Source organism: Pocillopora verrucosa, chromosome 1 (assembly GCF_036669915.1).
Source record: "Pocillopora verrucosa isolate sample1 chromosome 1, ASM3666991v2, whole genome shotgun sequence".
Lineage (NCBI taxonomy): Eukaryota > Metazoa > Cnidaria > Anthozoa > Scleractinia > Pocilloporidae > Pocillopora > Pocillopora verrucosa.
The window spans coordinates 35919114-35945337 of NC_089312.1; the positions used below are offsets into that span (position 1 = coordinate 35919114).

The 26224-nt window shown below is 38.0% G+C and overlaps 1 protein-coding gene and 1 long non-coding RNA gene across 3 annotated transcripts; one reads left to right on the forward strand and one right to left on the reverse strand.

Annotated features, from left to right (window-relative positions):
* The first annotated feature begins 4201 nt into the window (after positions 1-4201).
* On the forward strand, positions 4202-11533 carry LOC131798452 (uncharacterized). The gene is made up of 2 exons (XM_066163086.1): positions 4202-5330; positions 11202-11533. The coding sequence occupies exons 1-2, from the start codon at positions 4436-4438 to the stop codon at positions 11531-11533; spliced, it is 1227 nt and encodes a 408-aa protein (XP_066019183.1). The 5' UTR covers positions 4202-4435.
* Positions 11534-14303: 2770 nt separating this feature from the next.
* On the reverse strand, positions 14304-18611 carry LOC136283812 (uncharacterized). Of its 2 annotated transcripts, XR_010718924.1 has the most exons (5): positions 18121-18611; positions 17046-17099; positions 16566-16753; positions 15992-16035; positions 14304-15455 (listed from the first exon to the last, which is right to left on the reverse strand). It is a non-coding gene; the product is annotated as an uncharacterized lncRNA (long non-coding RNA). The 2 variants fall into 2 exon arrangements; XR_010718923.1 differs by having other exon boundaries at positions 14304-16753.
* Positions 18612-26224: the final 7613 nt, after the last annotated feature.

Consider the following 26224-nt stretch of genomic DNA (forward strand, 5'->3'; position numbering starts at 1 on the left):
TATCTGATATTAGGTCTGCTGACTTGGAAAATACTACACCTAAAATTTAACATCAATCTTACGAGAGAAAACATCAAGGCTAGGTCCCTCTGACGGCTTATCTCTGGTTGACATTTTAACCAATTCTCGGATCGTCTCATAAAACCCAACAAAGACGATATCGCCTTAAGCATTCTTCCTAATGAAGAAATGTCACTGGCAACGCTGTAGAGTCGTTCACTAACAACCTTAGGGGATAAATAGCTTTTCCCTTTGCATTTCATAACGGTGCCGTTTCTGTGATACAGCGTAACAGATGAAACCGCAAGGCTCTGTCCAAAGTCAATAAGAACTGGGCTGAATTCCACAGAGGCTGAATTCCACAGAGGCTGAGGGCCGTTCGAGTACAACATTGTTTCCTTTGATATCGTTATGAAGGTATCCTTCAGAGTGCAAGTGGTCTAAAGCACTGCATATCTTTTTAAATATAGAAATACAGTTTGCTTTAGTAACTGCGTTGTTATCGGCCGCTTGATGGAGAGTCACACTTTCTTGTCCTGTGCTCGTTACTAAATGGAAAACAGTTTGCTCTAAATAAATTAAATACTTAATCAATCACTTTAGAATTGAAAATTGAGTTACTTTCGTTTTAGTTAGGCGTTGAGTAAAGGTCACAATGAATATGATATTTGGTCTCGGCTTGTTCAAAGCGAGCAACAATTTGAGAAATTTATCTGCCCTTCTTATCAAACTTGAAATCTGATTTTAGGTATATGAAATTCATATATTTGCACTGCGGTGAAGAAACGAAATTAAGAGATTCTCGCAGCTAAGAACACTACACTAGGACCTGAAAAAATTCAGACCCGTACGGGATTTGAACCCATGACCTCTGCGATACCGGTTTAGCGCTCTACCAACTGAGCCAACAAGCCCAGCTGGGAGCTGGTCAATGTTTTGGGCCCAAATAAACCATCCAAGTGATGAATGATGATTTTAGATATATGAAATTCATATATTTGCACTGCGGTGAAGAAACGAAATTAAGGGAGATAATGAATGATAATTTTAGATATATGAAATTCATATCACTTGGACGGTTTATTTGGACCCAACACATTGACCAGCTCCCAGTTGGCTTGGTAGCTCAGTTGGTAGAACTGTAAAATAAAGTAAAATTGAAGTTGAACTACGTTAGGAAACTGTTCTCTCAGCCTAATACTTCCCAGATCACGAGCATGTTTTTGTTGTAAAAATAATGCTCACAGTTGTGCTAGAGGATATTATTGATTCCAGATTTGACATTGATCAGCTAATGTTTATAGCATGCATGATATATCGCAAAAAACTCGAGTTTTGTTGAGGACAAGAAATTCAAACGAAACGAAGAACCTCTTGTAAAAAGTTGTAAAAGAAACATAAAGTAGAGGTCAATACAAATTGTGGACGCTCGCTCACGGCGCGCCTTCGCTTTTGATTTGATGGACTTTCAGTCCCTGTAACGACCTGCAGTTCTATATAGTAGTTCTATTTGTTGTTACGCACTGTGACAAATTACAACCCCGGGAATATTCAGGGATAGAAAGTCCTTCCGTAATTTAAAATGGTACGTAGATCCTTCAAGGACTTGCCTCATGGTAGTAATTAGTATCATTTAAATATTGCCTCATTGATGTGGCTGTAGGGAGACTGATGTCTGCTGTTACTGGTGGTTTTTTTTGTATATACAATAACAGTTTCCGACACAGCTATTTTTTCTAACCAATAATTCTCTTCTAGTCGTAACGTTAATCAATATCTCTATAACAGAAAAATGTTTTATTATTTCATAACAACCCCTTTGGAATATGTAAGCTACTCTTATGAGTCATATTAGTCATTTCCAAGTTATATCTGCTCCACGATGGCTGAACTTGTTTTTCGATTTGTCAGCCTTTGATTATACTGAGACTAGATTTTTTTGTCATTTGAAAGTTAGCTTTTGAACTGTATCCCCTAATCTAAAAAGCACTCTCTGACAGCGTGAAAAACCGTGATGTAACTTGGCATTTTACGATTTGAAAATGGAATTTTTGAATATTATGTCCAAAGAGTGGTTTCCAGTCGTTTGAAAACAATAGCTCGAGTCACGGTCATCTATTTAATTTCAAGTACAGAGGTCACTTTTGTGGCTAATTTCCAGTTCCCAGTTTCTGAACGTCCCATACCGGGAAAAGTAGCGGGAACCAATGACACTGTGTAGCGAATGAATTTTATTCAGCGTTGTCCCCTATCGGCCCATATAGCTAAAGTGTATCGACACTTGAGTAAAGTTTATTAGTACTGTTATTATTTGTGAATGACGTGGATGAAAGTGATCCTCGCAGTAATGTGCACTACTTGGGCAGTAGTGAAAATAAGGCCTGAAAAAATTCAGGCCTGTACGGGATTTCAACCCATAACCTCTGCGATACTGGCAGCGCTCTACCAACTGAGCTAACAAGCCAACTGGGAGCTGGTTTCATATGACTTTCATAAATTCTTAACCGTTTATTGTTATTATTATTGCGTTCCTTCCTGTATACAAATGTGTCTCCCTTATTTCCGTATATCATCTGACAGCACTTTTTACTCCTCTAAGCCAAATACATCACTGATCATCAATAAATCTGTAGGTAATGATAGCATTGGTATGTTTATATGTATTTCATATCATGTCTTCGTTTCAGCGTTGTGTTCTCAAGCTTTTCTGAAGAAACATGAAATTAATGTGAAATATGGACCCGTGATAAAAATTGCTAGTCAGCTTGAGAGTTGTAATCTTTTAAGTTTATTAAAGAAAAAGAGAGTTAAAAAAAATTACTAGTGGAGATTAAGATCATTAAAAAATCTCGATCTCAGCCTGAAGTATCGAACCTGCTTGGGGTATGAAGAATAGCTTGCGGTCCTGTCGAAGATCTTCGAACGTTTGCATCCAATATGTGGAAGTAAAGTGCTTATTAGCCGATTTACTCAGATGATGATATGCGATTTCCTTTCACGCGCGCGATTTCCGAAACCAAAACAAAATTGCGGACAGTGATTATTCTATCCGTATAAAGCTTGCGAGAATTTCTGCCGGATTCAAGAGAAGATTCTGCTAGATTCCCCATCCAGACCAGTTTAAACAGCGGATATTAATATTTATCTCCCACATAAGACTTCGTCTATAATACCAAATCTTATTTCTGACGAATAAGCTCGCGAATAAGGCTGAAACAAATATCCTGTCGGCACAAGACACTACTCAGCCTGGGTACCAGGTCGGTGCGTCATGGGCAGGAAACCGAGGTATATAAGAAGGAGTACAGCACACGATAATCATCGAGGTCTCTGCATGTATTAACCCAATTCAGAGCTCCACTTAGTTCAACTTTATTTTTCAGATATGTCTTGCTTTGATATTGGCTTGTTTTCTCTTTGTGAAGCCTCCGTAGGATGGGCTAATAGTTTTTGGAGCTAGAACCTTGGCTCCTGCCCAGATTTCCTACCAATTCTTGCCCCATCGGAAATTTTTGGACAGGTTTTTTTCCTCTGACCTCCATTCTAATCGCTCTCACATTGTCAGGGGTTGCTTTGTTTTTCGTTTTATTACATGTGTCTTTGACTTAGAAAAAACCAGGAAAGATTTATTACTCGACGTTTCGGGGTCATCGTGACTCCATTTTCAAGAGACTAGTTTAAAAACATGCAAATAAGGAAAGGTACAAGAATAGCATAAATTAGAATGAACGGCTTAAACAAACACCTTGGCGCGGATGGAATCCGTTTGCACGTTCAGTGTTGGCTTACGCATGCGAATATACAACATTTCATTAACAAGGCAATCAAATTTGCCGTTACATTTCGCGATGACGTTGAATTGCTCGATCAAGCGTTCAGGCATTTCACTATTGTGCTGGAGGTGGTAGTGTTTGTAGATAGAAGATGATTTCCTTGTGTGCCCTTCTACGCGCTCGTGTAAGTGACCACGAGTATAGCCCACATACCCTGCATCACACAGGTTACATTTAAATTCATAAACGATACATTGTTGGTTAACAATAGGGGGCTTAATTTCGTGTTGCTTAAGCTGTTGATCTGCTACTAACACCTACAATTACTCGCTAGCGAAATGGCTTGACGACAAATTGAAACCCCTGTCGTGCAACAATATACAGTGACAGACACATTCCGCTTTGCTGATGAAGTACGAGGCTTCGAGATCAAGAACGGCGAAATTTTAGTTTCCTATGACGTCACCTCATTGTTTACAAATGTACCATTGGAGGAAACAATACAGATCTTAGCTGAAAAAGCCTTTGCCCAGGATTGGTTCAACGAGACGCACAGCTTGAACATCTCTAAAGCGGACCTAATCGACCTCCTCCGAGCAGCTACGAAAAACCAGCTTTTCCAGTTTGACGGTGCTTTATATGAGCAGACAGATGGAGTCGCTATGGGTTCTCCCCTTGGACCGTTGCTGGCTAACGTCTTCATGTGCTCGATTGAGGAAAACCTCGAACAACACGGTCAACTTCCGCGCTATTACCGGAGGTACGTCGATGACACCCTGACCGTAATGCCTGATAGGGTGACCGCTGGCCAGTTTCTAGACACCCTTAACTCTACCCATCCCTCCCTCCAGTTTACCATGGAAGTCGAACGGGAAGGATCCCTTCCCTTTCTAGGAACTGAACTGCTTAACCGTGCACCAAAGATTGAGAGCAAGGTCTACATCAAAAGAACCAACACGGGTCTCCTTCTGCATTTCCAGAGTCATGTTGACATTAAGTACAAGCGCAGCCTAGTTAACACCATGGTGGATCGCGCTTATCGATTATCTTCTAACTGGTCTTTCTTCTCCGAGGAATGTGACCGCCTTAGAGGGGTTTTTCATAACTTGAAATACCCAAAGCCACTGGTTGAAACTACAATCAAGCGGTTCGTTGAGAGAAGGATTTCATCTGCAGAGCCCTGTCCATCACCAGACGTACCATCGGAGATTGTGAGATTAGTGTTACCCTTCAAGGACCAGTCGTCAGCTAATCATGTTAAACAACAACTGAACAGTCTAAGCTCGAAGTTAAGCGTGACTGTCCAACCAGTGTTCGTTAGCCCTAAGCTCGATCAACAGCTTAAGCAACACGAAATTAAGCCCCCTATTGTTAACCAACAATGTATCGTTTATGAATTTAAATGTAACCTGTGTGATGCAGGGTATGTGGGCTATACTCGTGGTCACTTACACGAGCGCGTAGAAGGGCACACAAGGAAATCATCTTCTATCTACAAACACTACCACCTCCAGCACAATAGTGAAATGCCTGAACGCTTGATCGAGCAATTCAACGTCATCGCAAATTTGATTGCCTTGTTAATGAAATGTTGTATATTCGCATGCGTAAGCCAACACTGAACGTGCAAACGGATTCCATCCGCGCCAAGGTGTTTGTTTAAGCCGTTCATTCTAATTTATGCTATTCTTGTACCTTTCCTTATTTGCATGTTTTTAAACTAGTCTCTTGAAAATGGAGTCACGATGACCCCGAAACGTCGAGTAATAAATCTTTCCTGGTTTTTTCTATGCCTTTGCTTTAGCAAATCCCTGCTGATCAAGTCTTTGACTTAGGCTGTTTAATATTAGTTGCTTATCAGTGTTTGACTTCGGTGACTCGTAGATAAGTACCGTTGCTCTTAACTATAGACTGCTTACTTATTGTTATTTGCACTTGCTTGATATCCTTCTTGGCAGTTTTCTCGCCTAATTGGCAAGCTTCGTTTGTACACCTTTACATGAGGGTTTTTTGGTCCAAAATAGAGGACTCTAAGTTTGTTAACTAAATGGCATGATTGATTGAACACGTACGTTTATCTTTAGATTTTAGTTCCTATCAGTGGAATTCCCAGCTTAATTGGTAGTCGGACGGAAAGATTGTACAGATAACGGCAAGTTTTTCATGGACATCATCCAACATGTTAAGGCCCAGCCAAACGCACGTAACTCTTCAACGCATCATCTTACAATATTGTTAGATAGTATTGTGTGAAGGAGCTGGCCAAACAAGCGCTACATCTTGCAACATCCAAAAATTAATGCAACAAAAATTGACCATTTTCAAACTTGATTCAACAACATCCAACAACTTGCAACATGTTGCAACACGTTGCTACAGGGTGGCCAAACATGTGCAATACGTTGCTACATTGTGGCCAAACGTGTGCAATACCTTGCGTGTAACACAGTTGCAAGATGTTCCGTTGAAATGTTGTGTGCGTTTGGCTGGGCCTTTATATCTCTCCAGGACCAACGATTGATGTTTGCTCTAGGTAATTACTTTACGTCGTTCACGTAGGGTGCGTTCCTTTGAGGGAATCCGGATCAGGATTTCCGATCTGTGGCGTTCCTTTCGAGCAAATCCATTTTCAGATCAGCGATCTATCAAATCCACTCTGGACAAGAATTCATCAGATCACTGATCTGCGTGATCTAAAGACAGATCATTGGGTCACTGATCCAACGCGTTACTTTGGGCGAAGGATCCGAAATTAATCATTTTGCCTAGCGGTGCTCGATTTCAAACAAGAAGGTACTTCATATATTGACCGGAAAGATTGTTGGCTATCACTCCACAAATTCTGCGATAAACACGAAATAAAATCGATTTTGTAATTTTAAATCGATTTGCTACTGATCCCAGGCATTCAGGGTTCCCAAGTATCCATATCGTAATTAATAATTGCATCCGTTTTAATTCCATCGTTTGAGTTTACCATGGAAAAATGTGCTTCTAATGAATAGTGCGCGCTGAAAGCTCGTGCACTTAGACGAGCCATTCAGGGAAGAGCTCAATAACCCACGTGCATACTTCCAAAGGAACGCACCCTGAAACTCCGTTCCTTTCATGCACCGTGATTTTTGTGATCTTGGATCACAAATCCAAATCCAGATCCTCCTAAAGGAACGCACCCATAGGCCCTCGCAGATTTTGGTTCTTGCCAGGCCCCCCTCCCCCCCAAAAAAACGTATTTGTCAACTAGCCTTGCTGTTTAGTGGAGACTAAATTTTCTCTGAAGAAGTCTCCGATGTCGAATTTTGCAAACTAGACAACTAACCAAATAAATTACGCGCGAACAGAATATATACCATATGCAGATAAATATAACAAGTGCAAAACTGGTAACTGACAAAGGACGCTAATGAAGACGAGAAACTAGACACCTAACACGAAACTATGAAACAACAACAACAAATAATAATAATACGAATTCTTGCGCCTACAGTCAGTAGTCCTTATTATCAGTAAAAGCTTTTTATAGTTCAAGGCAATGCTTAAAGTTTAAGAATTGCTGTTACGCTTACGGCGACTGAAACAAAATTCAAGCGAGGCGTCGCTTTAGGCGTATTGCTAACAAGGTGTTTGGGATTATTTTATGGGTCGCAATCACGAGAACCAAAGTGACGGTTAACAGAGATTTATTGTCGTTGAAAACCAGAATACTAAAACGACCACGATATTAAGACGACTATGTAGCTAAAACAACCAAGTGGCTAAAAACGACCGTAAACTGAAATAATAATACAATTAATTCCTACTAATCGAGGCGAAAACTTCCGAAATACAAGATAAAAGCATGTGAAACAAATCTAACTTAATTACAACTTTTAAACCAGAAAAAAAAGTTATACTTTGTAAAAGCTGCAAAAGAGTAGATTATGACTTGGTCTGTCTACAAAAGTAGTTCCTTAATCAACGAACTAAACTAATAAAGGCAACAAATGCGCATGCCAGAAACGTGATGGTGCTGACCGTTGTCTGTGTTCCACTATTACACTTGTCTCCGCTGCAGCAGTGAACAGAACACAAGTTTTGGGACAAATCGCTGCACTTCTTTCTTTGGACATCTTTGCACCGTTCTTCGGTGTAAACACAACCCTTGGCATACAACGTTCCTTCCCACCTTGGAATTTTTAGTTCAACCTTGGCACATGCACTCCATCCTAGCGGACAGGTTTGTTTCTTCGCTTCACTTCCACAGTCACTCCAACTCTTCACACTCATGCACTGGTAACACGTCAAGCAGTGCCCTGAAATGAAAGTTACATTATGAGACAAAATCAGCTCTGAAAATAGTAAGAGAAATGGTAAGTGTAAGTTCTTAGCTCGGTAAAGAAATAGAGAAAAACGTTTTTCGTCTCGAGTGTGGGACAAAGAAAAGATTCTGAGTTCCCATGAGGTATCGAACCTCAGACCTTCAGATTCCACGCTCCGATGCTCTATTACCACCACTCCAACATGTCAAAAATAGAGAATCGGAGAGGAATGTAGACCTGAAGATATACACTTTTTAGTTCTTGCCGTGACACAACAAAAGACGAAAAACATCTCTAAATTATTTAACAGTTGAATCCACCTACGCGTAATTTAAATTAAAACTTTTCCTTGCAGAAATATCTCAATAGCCTTGATCTGCACATCATAGGAGAAAATTTTTTTTCGTTGAACTTTTTCTGAAGGTTGAAAAATTTAATAAGTGCCCAGCCTCGAATAAGCGCCCACCCCACCACCCCAGCCCCCCAAAAGTACTTTTTAAGCGCCCAACCTCGAATAAGCGCCCACCCCCCCTCCCCCCCAAAAGAAAAAAAAAATAAAGTGCACAAGAGGAATACGGGATTATTACGGTATTTCTTTAATGGCTTACAATCTCTAGTTTCATTGTCTGAAAATTTAATGACAACGTTGGAATTTTTCTCAAAGTTTCAACTGAAATGTCCAAGTGGGCGCAAAGTTCTTTCATCCGCAAAATCTCCCACTCAAACTTCGTGGCCTTGCTTGGTATCGGCACTTTGAATGTTCCTGGCACAACAAGTCCGTTCTCCAGCCTTCTTGACCCTGTTACTTTTACAGAAACCTCATTAAGGTAAGACAGTTCCATTGGCACATGTCTTACAAGCTCGCTGCCGGTATTAGCTTCCAAATACGTCCCATGTAATTGCATATTCATCATGTTGTTTGGCTTCCTTGCGATCATCCTCGCGGCAATTAAGTTTCTCTCTCAAAGTTGGAGTCCACACAGATTTATATTGCACTTCAAACACAAAGTTCCATTTCAGATAATGAAAACTTGAACGAGCCATGGCTTTGAATTCACATTGAATGCTCTGGCACTAAAAGCGAACTGTTCAGTTTGCTGAGTTACAGCGGAAGTCACACGTGTTTCCTGTTACTTACCGGGAGCTCTTTGACTATCGTTCTTGCACATAATTACCTTATTGTAAACTTGTGGGATCTAGCACCTTCATGCATTCATGTGATGTGTAAACTGCCAGATCAGATATTATATTCCAGAGATGTTTAAAAAGATATACATCACGCTAGTGCTTGAATATTTTGTCATGTTTTGTTCTTATTGATTGTTTTGTTACAAAATAAACTTTTTACTTACTGAAAATGGTGAAAATTTAATAAGCGCCCAGCCTCGAATAAGCGCCCACCTCGAATAAGCGCCCACCCTGAAAGTCCAAAAATTAAATAAGCGCCCTGGAAGTCCAAAAATTAATAAGCGCCCTGGGCGCTTAATCGAATAAATATGGTATTTATTACCATTTAATTATTGTTCGAATGTCACCACATACTTGGATCTTCTTTCTCTTGTGGACAGTGTACTCAAAAATATGTGGGATGCGGCAGGATTTTTTTTTGCATGGGGGACAAATCTCCTGCGACACTACTTGCCGGCGTCATTATTCAACCTCTAGTTCTTTGCAATGCCATAAAAGTTATGCTATATCAGAAGCCACATGCCCATTTTAATTCTTGTCTTCAGGTTGATTTTCGTGCAACTGTTTCGCTACCATATGGCTATATGTTACACAAATTTGGCAGCTGATTTTTCATATTTTGAGATTTGAAGTTTTCATTTGATGTGACCTTTCCAAGCGATTTTACTCTTTGTTCAAACTGATTTCGCGTATCTGTTTTGGCTATACTTTACACATATTTGGCAGCTTATTTACTATGTTTTGACGTTTTATAGATTCCATTCCAGTGAATTGACCTTTCTTTTTGTCACGCAAACACCTCGTGAGCTAATTTGCTCTTGGGGCGTGTTCAAATGTCTGCATTTCTGTTGGTAAGTTTGAGCTCAACCCCTACTTTTTTAAAGGACCAATTTTGCTCTTGCTTAAGTTATAAATGCAGAGCTTGTGTAAAACGCACGCGCTCGGCTCTTGGCGCACTGCGAGTAGTAGTCGGTTTATATCTTTAGTTTCCTTCATTATCTAGTTTTGTTCGTAATTAACTAATAAGAATTAGTGTATGTTACTCTGCATAAAGAAAATTCAGGGATTGTGCGCGATTGTTTAAGGAATTTACAACTTTGCACTTAAAATCCTGTGAAACAACCAAGTTAATTTACATTCAGCCAGCGCCCATTTTTTGCATGGAATATTTTTACCGGGCAAAGAAAATCTTTGGAAGCATATGTAATTCAGCTGATTACTTATTGAACGTCAAACTGACGAATCCCACGGTTATTTTGAGTCCAGGCTCGTCAATTATGTTTTTCTCGCCGTGGGAAAGAATTTTAATCGACTGATTTAAGGTATGGCAGAAAAAATTGCGCAACAAAGTGCTTAATAGTCGATTCTTCAATTATTTCTCAGCAACACTGTGCCGATAAAATTCTACAGCAACAGCTACAGAATTCTTTATTTTCCGTTTTATTTGAACATATACTTACAGAGGCAACTGTTAATTTTCTTATTGAGCGTAAATTTCGTCATGGGCATACATCACGAAAGATGTTTCGAAATACGCTAATAGCGCGAATGTTTCAGAGAAGATGATGATGTTTAAGCTAAAACCATTCACTTTCGAGTGGTTATTTCTCGTCTCGATTGTGTCGCACTGTCGTCGCCATAACCCATCTTATTGAAAATGGAAAGACGAAAAACTTCAATGTTACCCAATGAGGAAACATTTTAGATAGCTAAGTCGTTATTTCCCCTTTGATTTGAAGTAGTCAATTTTAAGGCTTTCTTTGACAGGATCAATAGTCCTATTGTTTTCTCTCGGTGGGATCTAAAAATCTGTATGACTCAAAGTGGTAGCTTACAGCTATTTCAACATAACGTTCAAAACTATTTCGCATAACATTTCACAACAGAAACTAGATCTGAAGAGCTGCCAATGAATTAAAACCATCTTCTTTTTCTACCTCAGGATACGGCTTGAAGTGTTACAAATGTTTGACCACCAAAGGCTGGGATGACTGCAAGGACATCAAAACAGAAATGGATTGTCCTGCCGGATACGATCGCTGCTTCAAAGGATCTGCACACGTAAAAGATGAAGGTGCATCCGTTGAAGAATATGGCAAAAGCTGTATGACTAAAGAAGATTGCAATACTGACCTAAGCACAATCGTCTTCTGTAAAGGCAAGGGAAAGTGTAAACTGGATTGTTGCTCCGGTGACTTGTGTAACGTTCACACACTACAGAAAGTCAGCGCTGCTGCTCTTATCGCATGCACTTTAATGGCTTTGCTGTGTTAGAATGAAAAGATGCAGTTTTCTTAGTTGTTGTTGAACTTTGTAGCTATAGACAGAACGTAATGCAGTTGTTATTGACATTTTTCGTATGTTTCGTTTTTTAAACATCGCAAGTAATACCTTTAAGCCTGATCAACAGATTACTTTGAAAAGCTGTTTAATTTTTTAATAAAGGGTAGTTTAAGGTTTTCATTGCGATGCATATGATCTCTGCTTAATTGTTACGTTACTTTTCTTTGATAAAAATTTCATTCCAGTCAAGGTGAAATCAAATCTAGTTCAGTTCAACCAACGACGTATTAACCCTCTGGTGCTGGCAAAGGCACTGCATAATATCCCACGACCATGCAGTCCATAGAGCTTAGTTTAGAATGTCTTCTCAAGCCACATAATTCAAGCCAATTCCACGGAGCCATTCCATCCTTCTAGAACATCTCGCTGACTTGAGCTTTTTCACGTGTTTCGGGCGGGACAGCAAAATTGGCCTCAACCAACTCTACAAACCATATAAAACCCCAAGCACCAGCATTTTCCCACAATACTGTAAACCCATGACACAAAAATACAATACATTGAAAACATTGTATCGTGCTTTAAGATTTAGAGACTACTTTATCGAATCCCGAAAGTAAACACTGAGAACAAAACTTACAGCAGACAAGGCCCCAAGCTTTCGCGCGAGACTTGGGCAACTACATATATCAGGCTCTGACGTTCACAAAATACATCAGAACCAATAATACCCAAACCCTACCCACCTTCCCACCCCCCTCCCTAAATAAAAAGAGTGATATCATACTCTGATATTGTAACATACTAGGAGAGAATACAATATAAGATCCTGAACAGTAAATAATGTATAGATTTAGCCAAGCCTAAAAGCAGAGCTCTTGTTAGTTTATTTTCTAGCCCCTCATTATAATAAAAACTGTAGTAAAACTCTTCAGCACTGGCTGTAGAAGAATTTCTTCAAGGGGATTAAGAGACCAGTCGAGGGAGTGGGGAGGGAAGGGAAGAATTGGCGAGGTCTGGAGCCAGGGGACGACGTTCTCACGACTTTCAGTAAGACGCATGCTAGTCAGCCGTATCTTCAAGCAGCTGAGGACCTTCGTTGTTGTTCCTGGTGTTTTGAGCAAGCTTTCGAAGATAGAGAATCTTTTCTTCTTCAGAGGAAGTGTGCAATGTCAGCATCAGTTGAAATTATATTCTTTTGAGCGTGACTGATAATTTTGGTTTGGGATATGAGCCAAAATTGAAAGAAATGACGGTAAACTACTTCAAGTTTAGACATCACCAGTCGATTGAAGAGTATGCACGTAATAACAGTGAATTAGTAAATCAAGGTGCCGTTTGGGCTTCTCTTTTATCTTCTCTTGAAGTTGACGGGTATGACTGCTTGCCCCAGCATTTTTTCCCCTACGTTTCAACCTCCTCTGCTTCGCGTAAAAATTAAAAAGAAAACTCATTTTCAACTCGTGTTTGAACCTGTAATTTCTTAAAACTTTTCCTCTTTTCGCTATTGTTTCATGATTGTCCTCTGGCTAAAACTACACGGCGTCTTTTTGAGATTCTTCCCGTTATTTAATATGGTAACCTCTGCTGTAACTACTTATAATGTAGGTTTCTTTAAGCCAACTGCCCATGATCTCGGCAACTTTAGCAAACGAAGTACGAAATTTGTCTAACATTTTTCTTGCGCTGCAAAAGTTTGCTTTAAAAGAAGACAAGCCAGAGCTAAAATGTCATGATTAAAACTTAATGACGAAGACTTAGGATATTCGATCATGAAGACATTTGTGGAAAACTTAAGATAAGACCTGGATCTCATTTTTACATTACAGCAATCAATTCCAAACATTTAAATTTGAGTTGATGTTGTTATTGGCTATATTATATGGGTTGAAAAGTTTTTGATGGTATTTTCTCATGTTTGCAAATAGTTGAATTTTACTGGAAGGTAGAGTTATTGCAACATGTTAACATGAAACACAACAATAAATTTTATTAATATGTAAAAAGCATTCATTTGACTATCTACTGGCAAGTTGTTGTATTATATTATTTCAACCCAACCATTTTCCACTATTTGTAAACACCATTCCAAAATAATTAGTCAGGGAAACATACGCAATGTTTGAAATGTCGTGTCCTTAGTAAGTGAGCAGGATTTAGGAGGGTGTATTTGGGAATAGGCTCTCTTGTCTGTATTGTTAATTTGCTAATCACTCCTGTTGCCAATGCTTTGATGAGGTTGGGCTGTCAAGGTAAAAGAACTGAGGATTTTACTAACCAGTGACTTTTTCCAAACCTGAAAACTATTGTGAAAGCCATACTTGTGCCTGGTAACTCATTTTTATTCTGACAAACTAGTTTTAAGAAGGATACAATATTTTATTACAAATATTTGATGCATAGGCTGTGCGGAAATATTTAATGTAACTATTAGTTTTATAGCCTGAATACCAATCCCTACACATGATGAAATGTCGGAAGGATCAGTGGAAAAATGTACCAAACATTTGCAAGATTTGATGTAATTATTTTAATTACATGAATGTTAACTGATACTAGGAGATCTAAGAATATTCAAAAGAATGTAAAATTTGTTTAAAAAATAAGAACTCAGCATAGGCCAAATAAACAAGATTATTAGAAAACGAAATGTGTACTAAAGAAAAAAGCTTAACAACCTTTTTATCAGTTTTATATATTGAAAACACACACACATGCATGCAGATTTCTTATAAACCTGTAGTTCAAGCCTGCCATGACTTCAAAATTTTGATACACATCTCAAAAGGAGAAGAAATAAATTTTAAGTTCTATTTATTCAGTTTAGGTTTGTCAGGTAAAATTGAGTCAAACAAAAGAAATTTTCACAACAAATTTATTAGGTTTTCGTACCTAGAACAATCAACCTCATGTACAAATAAGACTATAGGTATGTACCAATGATGCACAAAAGAACTACCAGTATCTGTGGTAAGAGGGCAGGCCTTCCTAATTCTTAATGAGATTATCATCTTTCCACAAGCTCAGTGGAAAGTGAGAGTGAGAGAGACCGACAGTGACTATGTTATTTGAGTAAATATCCAGAGAAGGATAAAAGGCAAGATAATTAAGCTCAAGTTAATTAAGCTTAGTCATTTATATTGTTGCTTTGTGCATTATGCGGATGCCAATTAATTTAACTTTCATGCAGATCAAAGTAAAAACATGAATTAAAATAGCAGAGCCCACTTTTATTTCAGTCCTAATTAAAGGGGGATCTTTGCTTTTCCAGTTTTCCCACCCTTTTAAACTCACATATCTTGTGACCAATTCCCTATATCAATGTTTAGTTTGGGTATGAGTATTGGTAAGAAACACCATGCATTAATGAAAGCTTGAGCAAGAGTATGCAATTCAAATAATAATATTACATGTTACAATGTGGCAACTTACATAGCAAAATTATATAATCACTCAATTCCAAACAAAGAAAGTTGAGTAACCTGCTTCAACTTTTGAGGGCTTGAGGTAGAAAGAAATAAATATGGTAAACAGTTACAATCAGAAGAGATATACATTACAATTATCAAATCCTATGCATTTTAGTGAAAAAAGGGTCAGTTACCAGTATAATTTCTCCCAAATATTCATATGTACAGGAAATCATTAATTTTTGTCACTAGGTGGTACTGTACTTAGAATAGTTCATCTGACACAAAGGCATTTTTCTAAAGTTATCTCATAGCTTATGACTGTATAGGTCATATGGATGGTTTCTGCTTGGGGACTAACATTTCAATTACCTCAGCAAACTGTAATCATCAGAATTGCAAGACAAGGTGTATTTACCAAGTGCTCAAGTTTCAAAAATAGTGACTGATTACTGATACAGTCAAGTTCACTCTTTTTTGAGGCCATCTTCAGCTTAATCATCCTGTTACATGTGAAAATATCAAATGTTACTTACAAATTCAAATACTTGCTTGAATAAAAGTTATAATTTTTTTAATAACCTGCTTCCTATAACCCTTTACTCCTTGATAGTGACTAGGATCTAATTTCCCCTTTCAATATCACCCCTGAATCAAACATTAAGGTCATGAGAATAAAGGCAATAATAATGAACTGAAGAGCCTCTTGATTGTTAAACAAATTCTCCCTGCCAGCACATAAGGAAATGTATTGAGAACAGTATGGAGAATACGCATACTGATGTTAGGGTGTAAGGGGTTAATAGTGCTCCAAAAATAGTAAATAGTATTGGAGAGAAAGAAAGAAAGTTCTTGAAACATAAATGTTTAACATGTTAATGAAACTTTGTTATGAATGTTAGTTGCGACAACAATGAAAACATCTCTGAAACTACAATAACAATGACCTTTCCATGTAAACACACCATAATGAAGTATGATATGGATAAATTTAACCTCACCCAGTTTGGATGTAGAATCCAAAATCTAATAAACTTACTGGTGAATAGGAAGAAGCTCAATGTTTGTCCTGCTTCTGTCATTCTAAATACCACAAATCAATCATATCACCACTTTAGTGTGATTTTTTTTAAGATGTGTACTTTTTCTTATGGTCATCTATTTTTAGTATCCATCTTATACCAGCTGACACCTGAGAAGAATCAAGTCCTCACTGGTGATTTGACACAAATTTGTAAGCAAACCCTACAACTGATTAAATTTTATTTTAACAAAAGCATGAAGGGCAATAGAAGAAATTGGCTAGTACAATTCAAGTTTCCCTTCTTAAGTATTCTGTGATGGTTTCTTCTTACATAGGGTAAAGTTTACAGTTTCCCTCTTTTCACTGTATTGTGTTCATCAGTTTGCTTTCTTAACAATCTTAACTATTATTGCCAACAAATGTGAGGAGCATACAAAATGTGTACAGTTATAAACATTTAAATTCCTGAGTGACTTGTATCTAATTTCTCCTTTCAATATCATCCCTAAATCAAGCATTAAGGTCATGAGAATAAAGGAAATGATAATCAACTGAAGACCCTCTTGATTGTTAAACAAATTCTCCTTACCTGCACATCAAGAAATGTATGGAGAACAGTGTGGAGAATATGCATACTGATGTTAGGGTGTAAAGGGTTAAAGACATCATGTAATCAGTTTTATATATGTAGAGTATTGCTTGAATATATAATTGTGGTGAGCGCAACTGCCTGGCAAACATCAGTCTATGGTCTTCTTTCATCACCTTGGAGGTGCCCTGTGCACATAAAAATTGAAGTTCAGTGCCTTTACCAGCTTTTTTTGGCTACAAAGATCAACAAAGAACAACAGCCACACCAAAAAATATTTTTCATGAAAGATACCTCTACAGTGGTAGGTACACACAACTGACATGTTTGAGTGAAGCATGTCAAGCATTAAGCTATGGTTGTCAGTTTGCTTTTCATTACTTGCAAACAGCTTATTTCTATCAGCTTTGAAAACTTCTGTATCCTTGCTTTCGAAGAAAAGCATTTCCCATGGAAATTTAAACATTGAGGACAACCTACCAGCAACAGGTTTTTCCATTGTTTCAAAACATCAGATTCTCATCACATTTTTTTCTGTTACATTTGAAAGCATAAGAAAATTTTAATCATTACAATATAATGAAATCCCCCATTTTAACCCTTTTAGTCTTACTAGTGACTTAGACAGAATTTTTCCTTACACTATCAGTACAATACCAAGTAGACAAGTAATGAGAATAAAGAACAATATCAACTAGGGGATAATTGGTTGATCCAATTTCAAATTCTCTAACCTAACATCACATAAATTGTATGGCAGACAGTAAAGAGAATTACTGATGAAATCTTGAAAGTTAAAGGGTTATGTAATCATATGTACCAGAAAGACAGCAAATAAATGTAACATACTTCAATAAAGTGTTCTTTGTACAATGAAGTTTCAAACTCATTGGAATTAAGTTGACTTCATGCATGATTCAGACTTTAGTTTAAGAAATGTGTAATATCTCTTTACATGGATGAAAAGAGAAAGCCATTTATGAATTTTAAAATATAGTAAATGCATTTATGAATTAAAATGAATTAAAACATAAAATTTAGTTATTTGCAGGCAGGTTAAGGAGGAAATTAAAGGAATGGATATATGCTACATAAAAAGAAACCCCTTACAATAAAAATAAAGCAGAAGCATATTACCTACGTGTCTCTGCTTCTGAAGAAAGCTATAATTGGTATTTTTTTAAGCAATTATCTACATAATTTTATAAAATAATTCAAATAGTACGCGCGCTCTGATTGGCCATAAAACCATTTTACATGAGCGTATGTAAACACGGTTTTCGTTCCTCCTTCATTAGTCATTTTATAAAAGAAATGTAAAATGGTTTCCGTGTTTACATAGCCTGATGTAAACACTTGAGAGGTTGGGAAAACACTCGACAAGCTGGAAACCACTTCGCTTCGCATTTTACATTTCTTCAATGAAATTCCGAGATTGTACCTCAATGAATTCAACAGAAAATATCCAAGAACTTACAAAAACGGACTCTCAAAAACGGCTCTCGAATTAAAAAACTGTAAACAACAATTATTTATACGCTAACCATGTGCTTACCAGCGTGCTTATGACTAAACAATGAAGTTCACTCATTCGGCAGTGGAACCAATTCCGTTTTACCCGTGAGTTTGTTTGCACCACACATTTGCAGTCCGTAATTACTGGGATACCTGTGTTCTTACCACATTTTGACGTCATTTGTGATCTATTACTGAACAGACGCACGGCAACTTGGAATCTATTTGTTAAACAGGCACATACACAAGTCGTATTGTTCGCGGCCAGTCCACGCTAAAAGATGTTATTGAGCGGTAATTTTGGAACGGATTGAGTCGCCAATGCTTGAAAGGCATGAAAGCCTTGAATGCCTGGTATGCTAAGTATGCCAATGTCTTAGTTGAAAAACGTACACTTGTTGTAAAAAGCAAAATCTGAAATCTGAAACCAAACTACATATACTCTATGCAATCTGTTGAACAACACTCTTACTGTGAGACTAAAGAACAAAACTCTAATGGATGCAATTTGATAGTGAAGGGATGCCAGGGAACGTAGCTACGATAACAGTGCCAATGGTATTAATTTCACGATCAGAAAGGTGAATCTTATGTTTGTTTTCGTTGTAGTTGTATGGATATTCTTTTTTAATAAATACACGATCCAAAATCCTGTGTTTTTTGTGTATAATGTTATCATGTCAAGTATTGTTTACGCAATTGTCTTGTCAAAGGCAGCCCAAGCTCACGCCTCGAGAAAAAGCCAACGATTAATTCATGAACGCGTCACGCGTTGTGTGACTCGGTATTAAGTTACGAGAGGAACCGTTGAAAATTTGAACAATAGTATAGGGAACGAAATGTGGTCGATAAATATTTCGAAATATGAAGATTTTTCTCCTAAAATCAATAAAACTTACTCGTACCCCGTGTATCCGTTGTTGTTTCTGGCGATTTCTGCCGTTTTAAGCTTGCTTTACCATCACTGTTATTCACGTCATCTACTTTTATTACGTTGGTAAAATCTGTACAGACATGACACCAACCAACTCGCGCGCAAAGTAAGAAGACTGTATTGAGGGCTTGAAATTATATTACGATCGATTTTCATCAAGAAATGGGCCAGGAATTTTCCATATCGATATCTAAGAATATCTATATAATAATCGTGAAGGCTGATCGCGGAAAAGCGATCGCGTGACGCTCGGTTAGCTGTAAGATGACATGTTATTATATACCAAACGTAAAAACTCTTCAGATTCTCTGTCTGCATTTTGTACCCACTCTGCAGTCTGCAGTCTATATTTTGTATCCGGTCTGCAGTCTGCTGTCTGCATTTTGTAGTAACAGGTATCCGTAGCACCAATACAGTTTATTTTTGGTGACATTTATTCGCACAACACACATAATCTACCACAAAATACCTGTGTGTGAGGTAATTCGACATTTTCGTTCTTTTCCGCGTTAATACTCTTCTTTCCTTTTGTGAGAATGTAGACCAATGTTTCAAGTAATCCACCCACCCTACAAAAAATAACTCTTGCATGCAGAGCATGCCTGTGTTTTGAAATAGGTGTATGCCCTTAGCCAGACTTGAGCTCACTATTTCAGTATACTAGTCCGATACCCATAGTATCACTACACTTGATTCCAAGGATCCAGTACCATCCAAGTATCCCAGTTACCCTGCTCACAGGGTCTAGTTTAATTCTCAGATGTTTGACGGGTTCTCACATGACAATATTGTCAAAATCGAATACCGCGTCAGACTTAATGTAAACATGGACATCGCTGACTTAATCTCGTTTTATTTCAATTCTGGCAAGGCTACTACTTCGTTCTTAGGCTAAAACAACACTTCTTCGACAAAGCGCGAGGTTGGGAGAACACGAGATAAGCGTAGGAAACCACGACGCGAAGCGGAGTGGTTTCCAGCTCACCGAGTGGTTACCGAAATTTTATTAAGTTTACTTTTATTTCCAGAAAATTTGATAATTATAGACCTAAATATCCGATAAAGTCTGTTCAGCTTTGCTACTTTACTGCAATGGAGTAGGTACATGGACGATTCCCTGGAAAAACGAATGATGTCGTAACCGCGATAATTTCAAACGGCTTCAACATTTGCTTCAACATCGGACTTAACCTTCATTGGGAACAGGTTGTTAACAAAGCTGTTAGAAGGAAGTGCTCTCAAGGAACTGATTGAACCCTGTTCATACTGCACTGACTGCCGGACTGACAAATTTTATTTCAGTTGCAGAGCTCGAAGTTAAGATAAATCACAACTGAATAAGCCGAATTATGTACTTGAAGGCTTCAATTTGCAACAAAATTAAGGTCTTTATGTATGATTCATAAATAAGCATACCTCTTCCCCTTTCAATCATGTTTGTGAACAAAAAAGTACTGGATTGCTCAGCTAAAGAAGATCAAAGGAAAGAACTAGGGGTTGCAGTTGGCATACTATTAATTAATTGATGTACAGCACCTGCTTTGTTGCAGATTGCAACAGTTAATGAATGGTGTGGGGTATGATTAGAGAATGGTATATATATATACACACATATATACATATATATATATATATATATATGTGTGTGGGTGTGTGTGTATATATATATATATATATATCTGTCTGACGAGTGCGTAAGCACGAAACTCAGAGTAACAGGGAATCATGCGTGTTTCATTCTATTCATTTTGAACTGTATTTCGCTCTACACTCATGTGAATTGAGTACTTTCCAACAGCATTTACCACAATTTCCCACAAATATATGTATATATATATAAAGTGGTGTTAATAAAAAGATGACAAAAGCATAATCAACAAAGCGAAAAATATCGAAAAAAACAAGCCACAAAGAAAATAATGGACAAAATACGAGAGATAAAACCTAAAAACTAAAAACCTAAAAAACTAAACTTGCCAAAACGAATAGCGCAACTGAAGAGGCAATGACGCAAGCATTAGAAAAGGATAGACCCACTCTTACCTACAACTGTAAACCGTACCAAAATCCTAAAACAAGGCCTTTGGAGCCTGAAAGGGCAAATTAGCAACAAAATCCCTGGAAGGGCCCTTAAATAATATTAATCATAGTAAGATCCCTTGGCAGGGCCTTTGAGTCCAATCAACACCTAAAAGGCTGACAAAATCCAAGAAAAGGGCTTTTGAACGATTAATCAGTAACGAATAGTATAGGTTGGAAAATTCATCATAGCAAATTCTGTTTTTCGAATGAAATTCCTTTCTTTTATTTAAACCATGGGGTGCCAATGAGAACAGCTGAGCACTCCAAGAAGCCTCTTTTGTAATTAAAAGCCTATCGATCTCCTCAGAGCCGCTTGGGGCCTGTACCTCATCAATATATTGGAACGAAAAATCACCTGGTGTATGTGGGATTCTGGTAAAATGTATTGCTACTTTACAAGTTGTTTTGTTTGTGAGTATAGCAGATTTGTGGTTACGAAACCTAATTCTAAAGTCGGTAATTAGGTTTCGTGTTTGCTGTGAGGTTTGAACTGCGAATCTTTATTGATCATCCTGGCGCGGTGCACCTTTGTTGGCCTGAGAGTTCTAGTAACAATTTATATAGGAAGTCTGCAAGTCAATTTTCGCGTGGAACAGTGCTCAATACGTTGAAGCAGAGCAGAATAAATATTATGAGAGGAAAAAACGACGCAACTACATATCCCGACAAGCCTGTTTCGTGAATCGCTTCACTCTTCAGGGGTTTAAACAACCAATTAATCGTTCAGGGATTAAACCCCTGAAGAGTGAAGCGATTCACGAAACAGGCTTGTCGGGATATGTAGTTGCGTCGTTTTTTCCTCTCATAATATTTATATATATATATGTATATATATATATATATATATATATATATATATATATGTATATATATATATATGTATTTATTTATATAATGAGATATGTAGATAAAAATTGAAAGTTGTCAATACAGTGAATGTTGATATATATATAGTTGTTCATTGATATTTTGGTGTATACATCATGTTGTGAATATGTAAATTAATTACATTTTATGTGAATTGTATATTAACAAATAGAACCAATAAAATGTTGTATGATTTGAAAGAGATATGATATTATTTAACTAAGAGACAAAGAATGAGCCTAACTTGACACGTAGCAAACATTGCAGAACCCCCAAAAAAGTCGTAATAACTCGTCTGAAAGTTCCAATTGCATAAAATCTCCGCAGAGCACTCACAACTTGCTGCATTGGCGTCAGTGGAAGCCTCCCTTTTGACTGATTAGCACGTATACAGTAAGCGGCCAGTAAGTATTATTAAAGCATTGAGCATAATACCTGCACAATGACTAAACTTCTAGAAAAAACTTTCTTGATGTTACAGTTCACCAAGACTCAATGCCATGTTTTCAGGAGTGACGCTCCAGGCGGTGTGGGCGATACAAAAGGCGAGTCATTTTTATCCTGTCGCGGTCAAGTGAATATCTTTGGTGGCAGCGTGGTAGCGTGAATATAAGCGGAATGTAATCAGGATTCATTCATCTTTCGAAAGGAAAAACATGTTTATGGGCCTACGCGACTCCTGTTATTCCCCCGTGACGAATTCGCTCTTAGGAGGCAACTTACGAGATTTAGAAAGAATCCAAACTACAGTCTTGCCTAGGAATCTTCACAAATGGCAGCAGTTACATTCACAGCCGATGGCTGTGTGAATAATAACAAATTCAGAAAATGCATTCCTAGACGCGAGTTACATGTTACGCGTTACAAAGAGTCAGAGGCCTTGTAATACACAAACTCTTTATCGTGTCATCCGCTCTCTACGAACGACTTCGTCACGTTCCACGTTTAATAAAAAACGTACAGAGTTCATTATACGGTTAAAGAATAGAGGATACCCATATTTCGTGCATGTTTAAGCCGGTTTTGAGAAACGAATCTCCGGAGTCATTTTCTGCGGGAGAGAAAGTGTCTTTACAGACAACAGACGCACACAGAAGAAAATTTATATTGCCTTTTGAAACGCAATCTCATCCAGCTTTGCCAAACCTTACATATGGATGGGGAAATGACACCTTAAAACTAACCCTTGCTATCACATCGCAAAGGAATATATTTAAAAGACATCCTTACAACAGCTAAACTTTGAGGGCAGAAGATTTTAAAGTGCTAGCGAATGGCAGGAGTCACACAAGAGGATTTCAATGGGGTTAACCGTTAGCCGTAAAGCGGCCAAAAAAATTTAGCCGTTAGGCGTAAAAATTGACAAATTTTAACCGTTAGTCGTAAAAAAATGTTAACCGAAAAAAATTGTCTGGTGGAAACAATTGAAAGGTGTTAACCGTTAGCCGTAAATTGGCCAAAATATTAACCGTTAGCCGTAAAAGCCATCACACCATTGAGACCCTCACACAAGCCTACCAAAACCCTTTAATGGTCGACTGCCTTTTGTTTTCCGGCTAACCCGGCGTATCGCCTTGCGCAATGTAGAGTTATTTATAGGTCAAGTGACTCCTTTCACTGCTCTAATTCAACTGTCCTTCATTCAGTGATCAAGATAGTAGATTTACCATACAACACAGTTGAGTAAATGGAGGAAATATCCATACAATCGTAACGCTATGTAACGCAATACACTAAACACAACAACACGCCTTTTGCGGCCATAATCGGTCTCAAACACTATCACTTAAAATGCATAAAACACTGTACCGTTGGAGAGCGTTTGAGAGCGTTTAGTCAGAGCTGTTAAAAAAGGATCAAAGCGGCCAATCAAATCTTTGAAAGGCTTCAGACTACGACGTACATCAAATTTGACCTTCTCGAAAACCGGTCTTAAGTTACTTACTAAAAAACGGTGATTGCGTTTGTCCTTGAGAACCATTGAATACGCGACAAATAGGTACAAAAATACTTCTAAAAATTGAGAATCAATCAAATTTCATTTGTCTATGATGAAAGAAAAAAGGAACAGTCTAACTTTTGCGGAATGTTCGATTAAAATCTGCAGATTTCTGCCGATCTCACAGCCTTATCGAAAATAACGCTACTACAATGCAAGGCAGTCGGAGTGCGCAAACCGCCCGCTAACGCTCAAAATTTTCGAGCACAAAAGCTAATCACCTGGGAAATTTCCGACACTTCTTTGGCTTTTCTAGACATCAAGGCTTGAGGCCTTGTGTGCTATAGGTTTTGTTCTCAGTGTCAATTTTTGGGATCCGATAGAGTAGTCTCTATAAATCTTAAAGCATATTACAATATTTTCAATCTATCGTACCGTGTGATGTCATGGGTTTACTGTATTGTAGGAAAATGCTGGGGCATGGGGTTTTTGTAGAATTGTTCGAGGCCGATTTCGCTGTTTCCCCCGAAAAAGCTCTATCAGCGAGATACTCAAGAAGGATGGAATGGCCTTATGGAATTGGTCTTTTGTGGCTTGAGAAAACATTCTCAACTAAGCTCTATGGACTGGATGGTCGTGGGATACTATGCAGTCCTCTTGCCAGCAGCAGAGGGTAAATACGTTGTTGGTTAATCTGAACTAGATTTGATTTCACCTTCGACTGAATGAAATGATTATTAAAGAAAAGTAATGTAAAAATTATGCAAAGATCATCGCAGTTAAAACCTTAAACTACCCTTTATTAAAAAATGAAACAGCTTTTCAAAACAATCTGTTTCTTAGGCTTGGTTAAAGTATTGCTTGCGATGTTTAAAAAAATGAAACATTGGAAAAGATATTAATAACAGCTGCTTTAGTTTCTGTCTATAGCTACAAAGTTCAACAACAACTAAGAAAACTGCATCTTTTCATTCTAATACAGCAAAGCCATTAAAGTGCATGCGATAAGAGCAGCGACGCTGGATTTCTTTAGTGTGGCAGCATTACACAGGTCACCAGAGCAACAATCCAGTTTACAATTTCCTTTGCCTTTACAGATAGAGCTCAGATCAGTTTTACAATCTTCTTCAGTCATACAGCCTTTGCCATATTCTTGAACGGATGCACCTTCATCTTTTACGTCTGCAGATGCCTTGAAGCAGCGATCGAGACCGGCAGGACAATCCATTTCTGTTCTGATGTCTTTACACTCATCCCAGCCTTTATTAGTCAAACATTTGTAACACTTCAAGCCGTATCCTAAGGTAGGAAAAGAAGATGTTTTTAATTCATTGGCAGCGCTTCAGATCTAGTTTCTGTTGTGAAATGTTATGCGAAATTGTTTCGAAAGTGATACTGAAATAGCTGCATGTTATTCACTTAAAGTTGAGATGAATCATCATCGAATTAATTACAAAGGAGAACAAACAACTTATTGGGTAACGTTGTAGTTTCTTCGTCTTTCCATCTTCAACAAGATGGGTTATGGCGACGACAGTGCGACACAACCTGGACGAGAAATTACCGCTAGAAAGTGAATGGTTTTAGCTTAAGTATCCTCATCTTCTCAAACATCCGCGCGATTAGCGTATTTCGAAACATCATTTCTGATGTACGCCCACAACGAAATTTACACTCAATACGAAAATTAGCAGTTGCCTCTTCAAGCATACGTTCAAATAAAACGGAAAATAAAGAATTCTGTAGCAACAGTTACAGAATTTCATCGACGCAATGCTGCTGGGAAAAAAATGAAGAATTGACTAATAAGCACTTTGTTGCGCAATTTTTTCTGCCATATCTTAATCAGTCAATTTACTGCTTTCCCACGGGGAGCAAGACATAATTGACGAAGCTGGACTCAAAATATCCTTGGAATTCGTCAGTTTGATGTTCAGTGAGTCTTCACACGCTAGAAATGGGCGCTGGCTGAATGTAAATTAGCTTGTATGTTTTACAGGATTTTAAGTGTAATTGTGTAAATAATCGCGCCTAACCCCTCAATTTTCTTTACGCCAAGAAACGTGCACTTAGTAAATTCCGAACAAAACTAGATAATGAAAGAAAATTGAAGATATAAACCGACCACAACTCGTCGTGCGCCAAGAGCCGAGCGCGTGCATTATACCCAAGCTTTTAACTTAAGCAACTGTAAAATTGGTCGGTGAAAAAAAGTACTTGAACTTACCAACAGAAATGCAGAGGAAAAAGGTGATGACGAAAAGTAACTTCATCTTACAACTTGAATGCCTCTCCTTTATTCTCGTCTGGAACGCCAAGAAG

Excerpts from the sequence above, each read along its gene's own strand:
- LOC131798452 (XM_066163086.1), top strand. The coding sequence starts at position 4,436 with ATGGGTTCTCCCCTTGGACCGTTGCTGGCTAACGTCTTCATGTGCTCG. Across the intron at positions 5,331-11,201 it reads CTTGATCGAGCAATTCAACG|GATACGGCTTGAAGTGTTAC; the intron begins TCATCGCAAATT and ends TTTCTACCTCAG.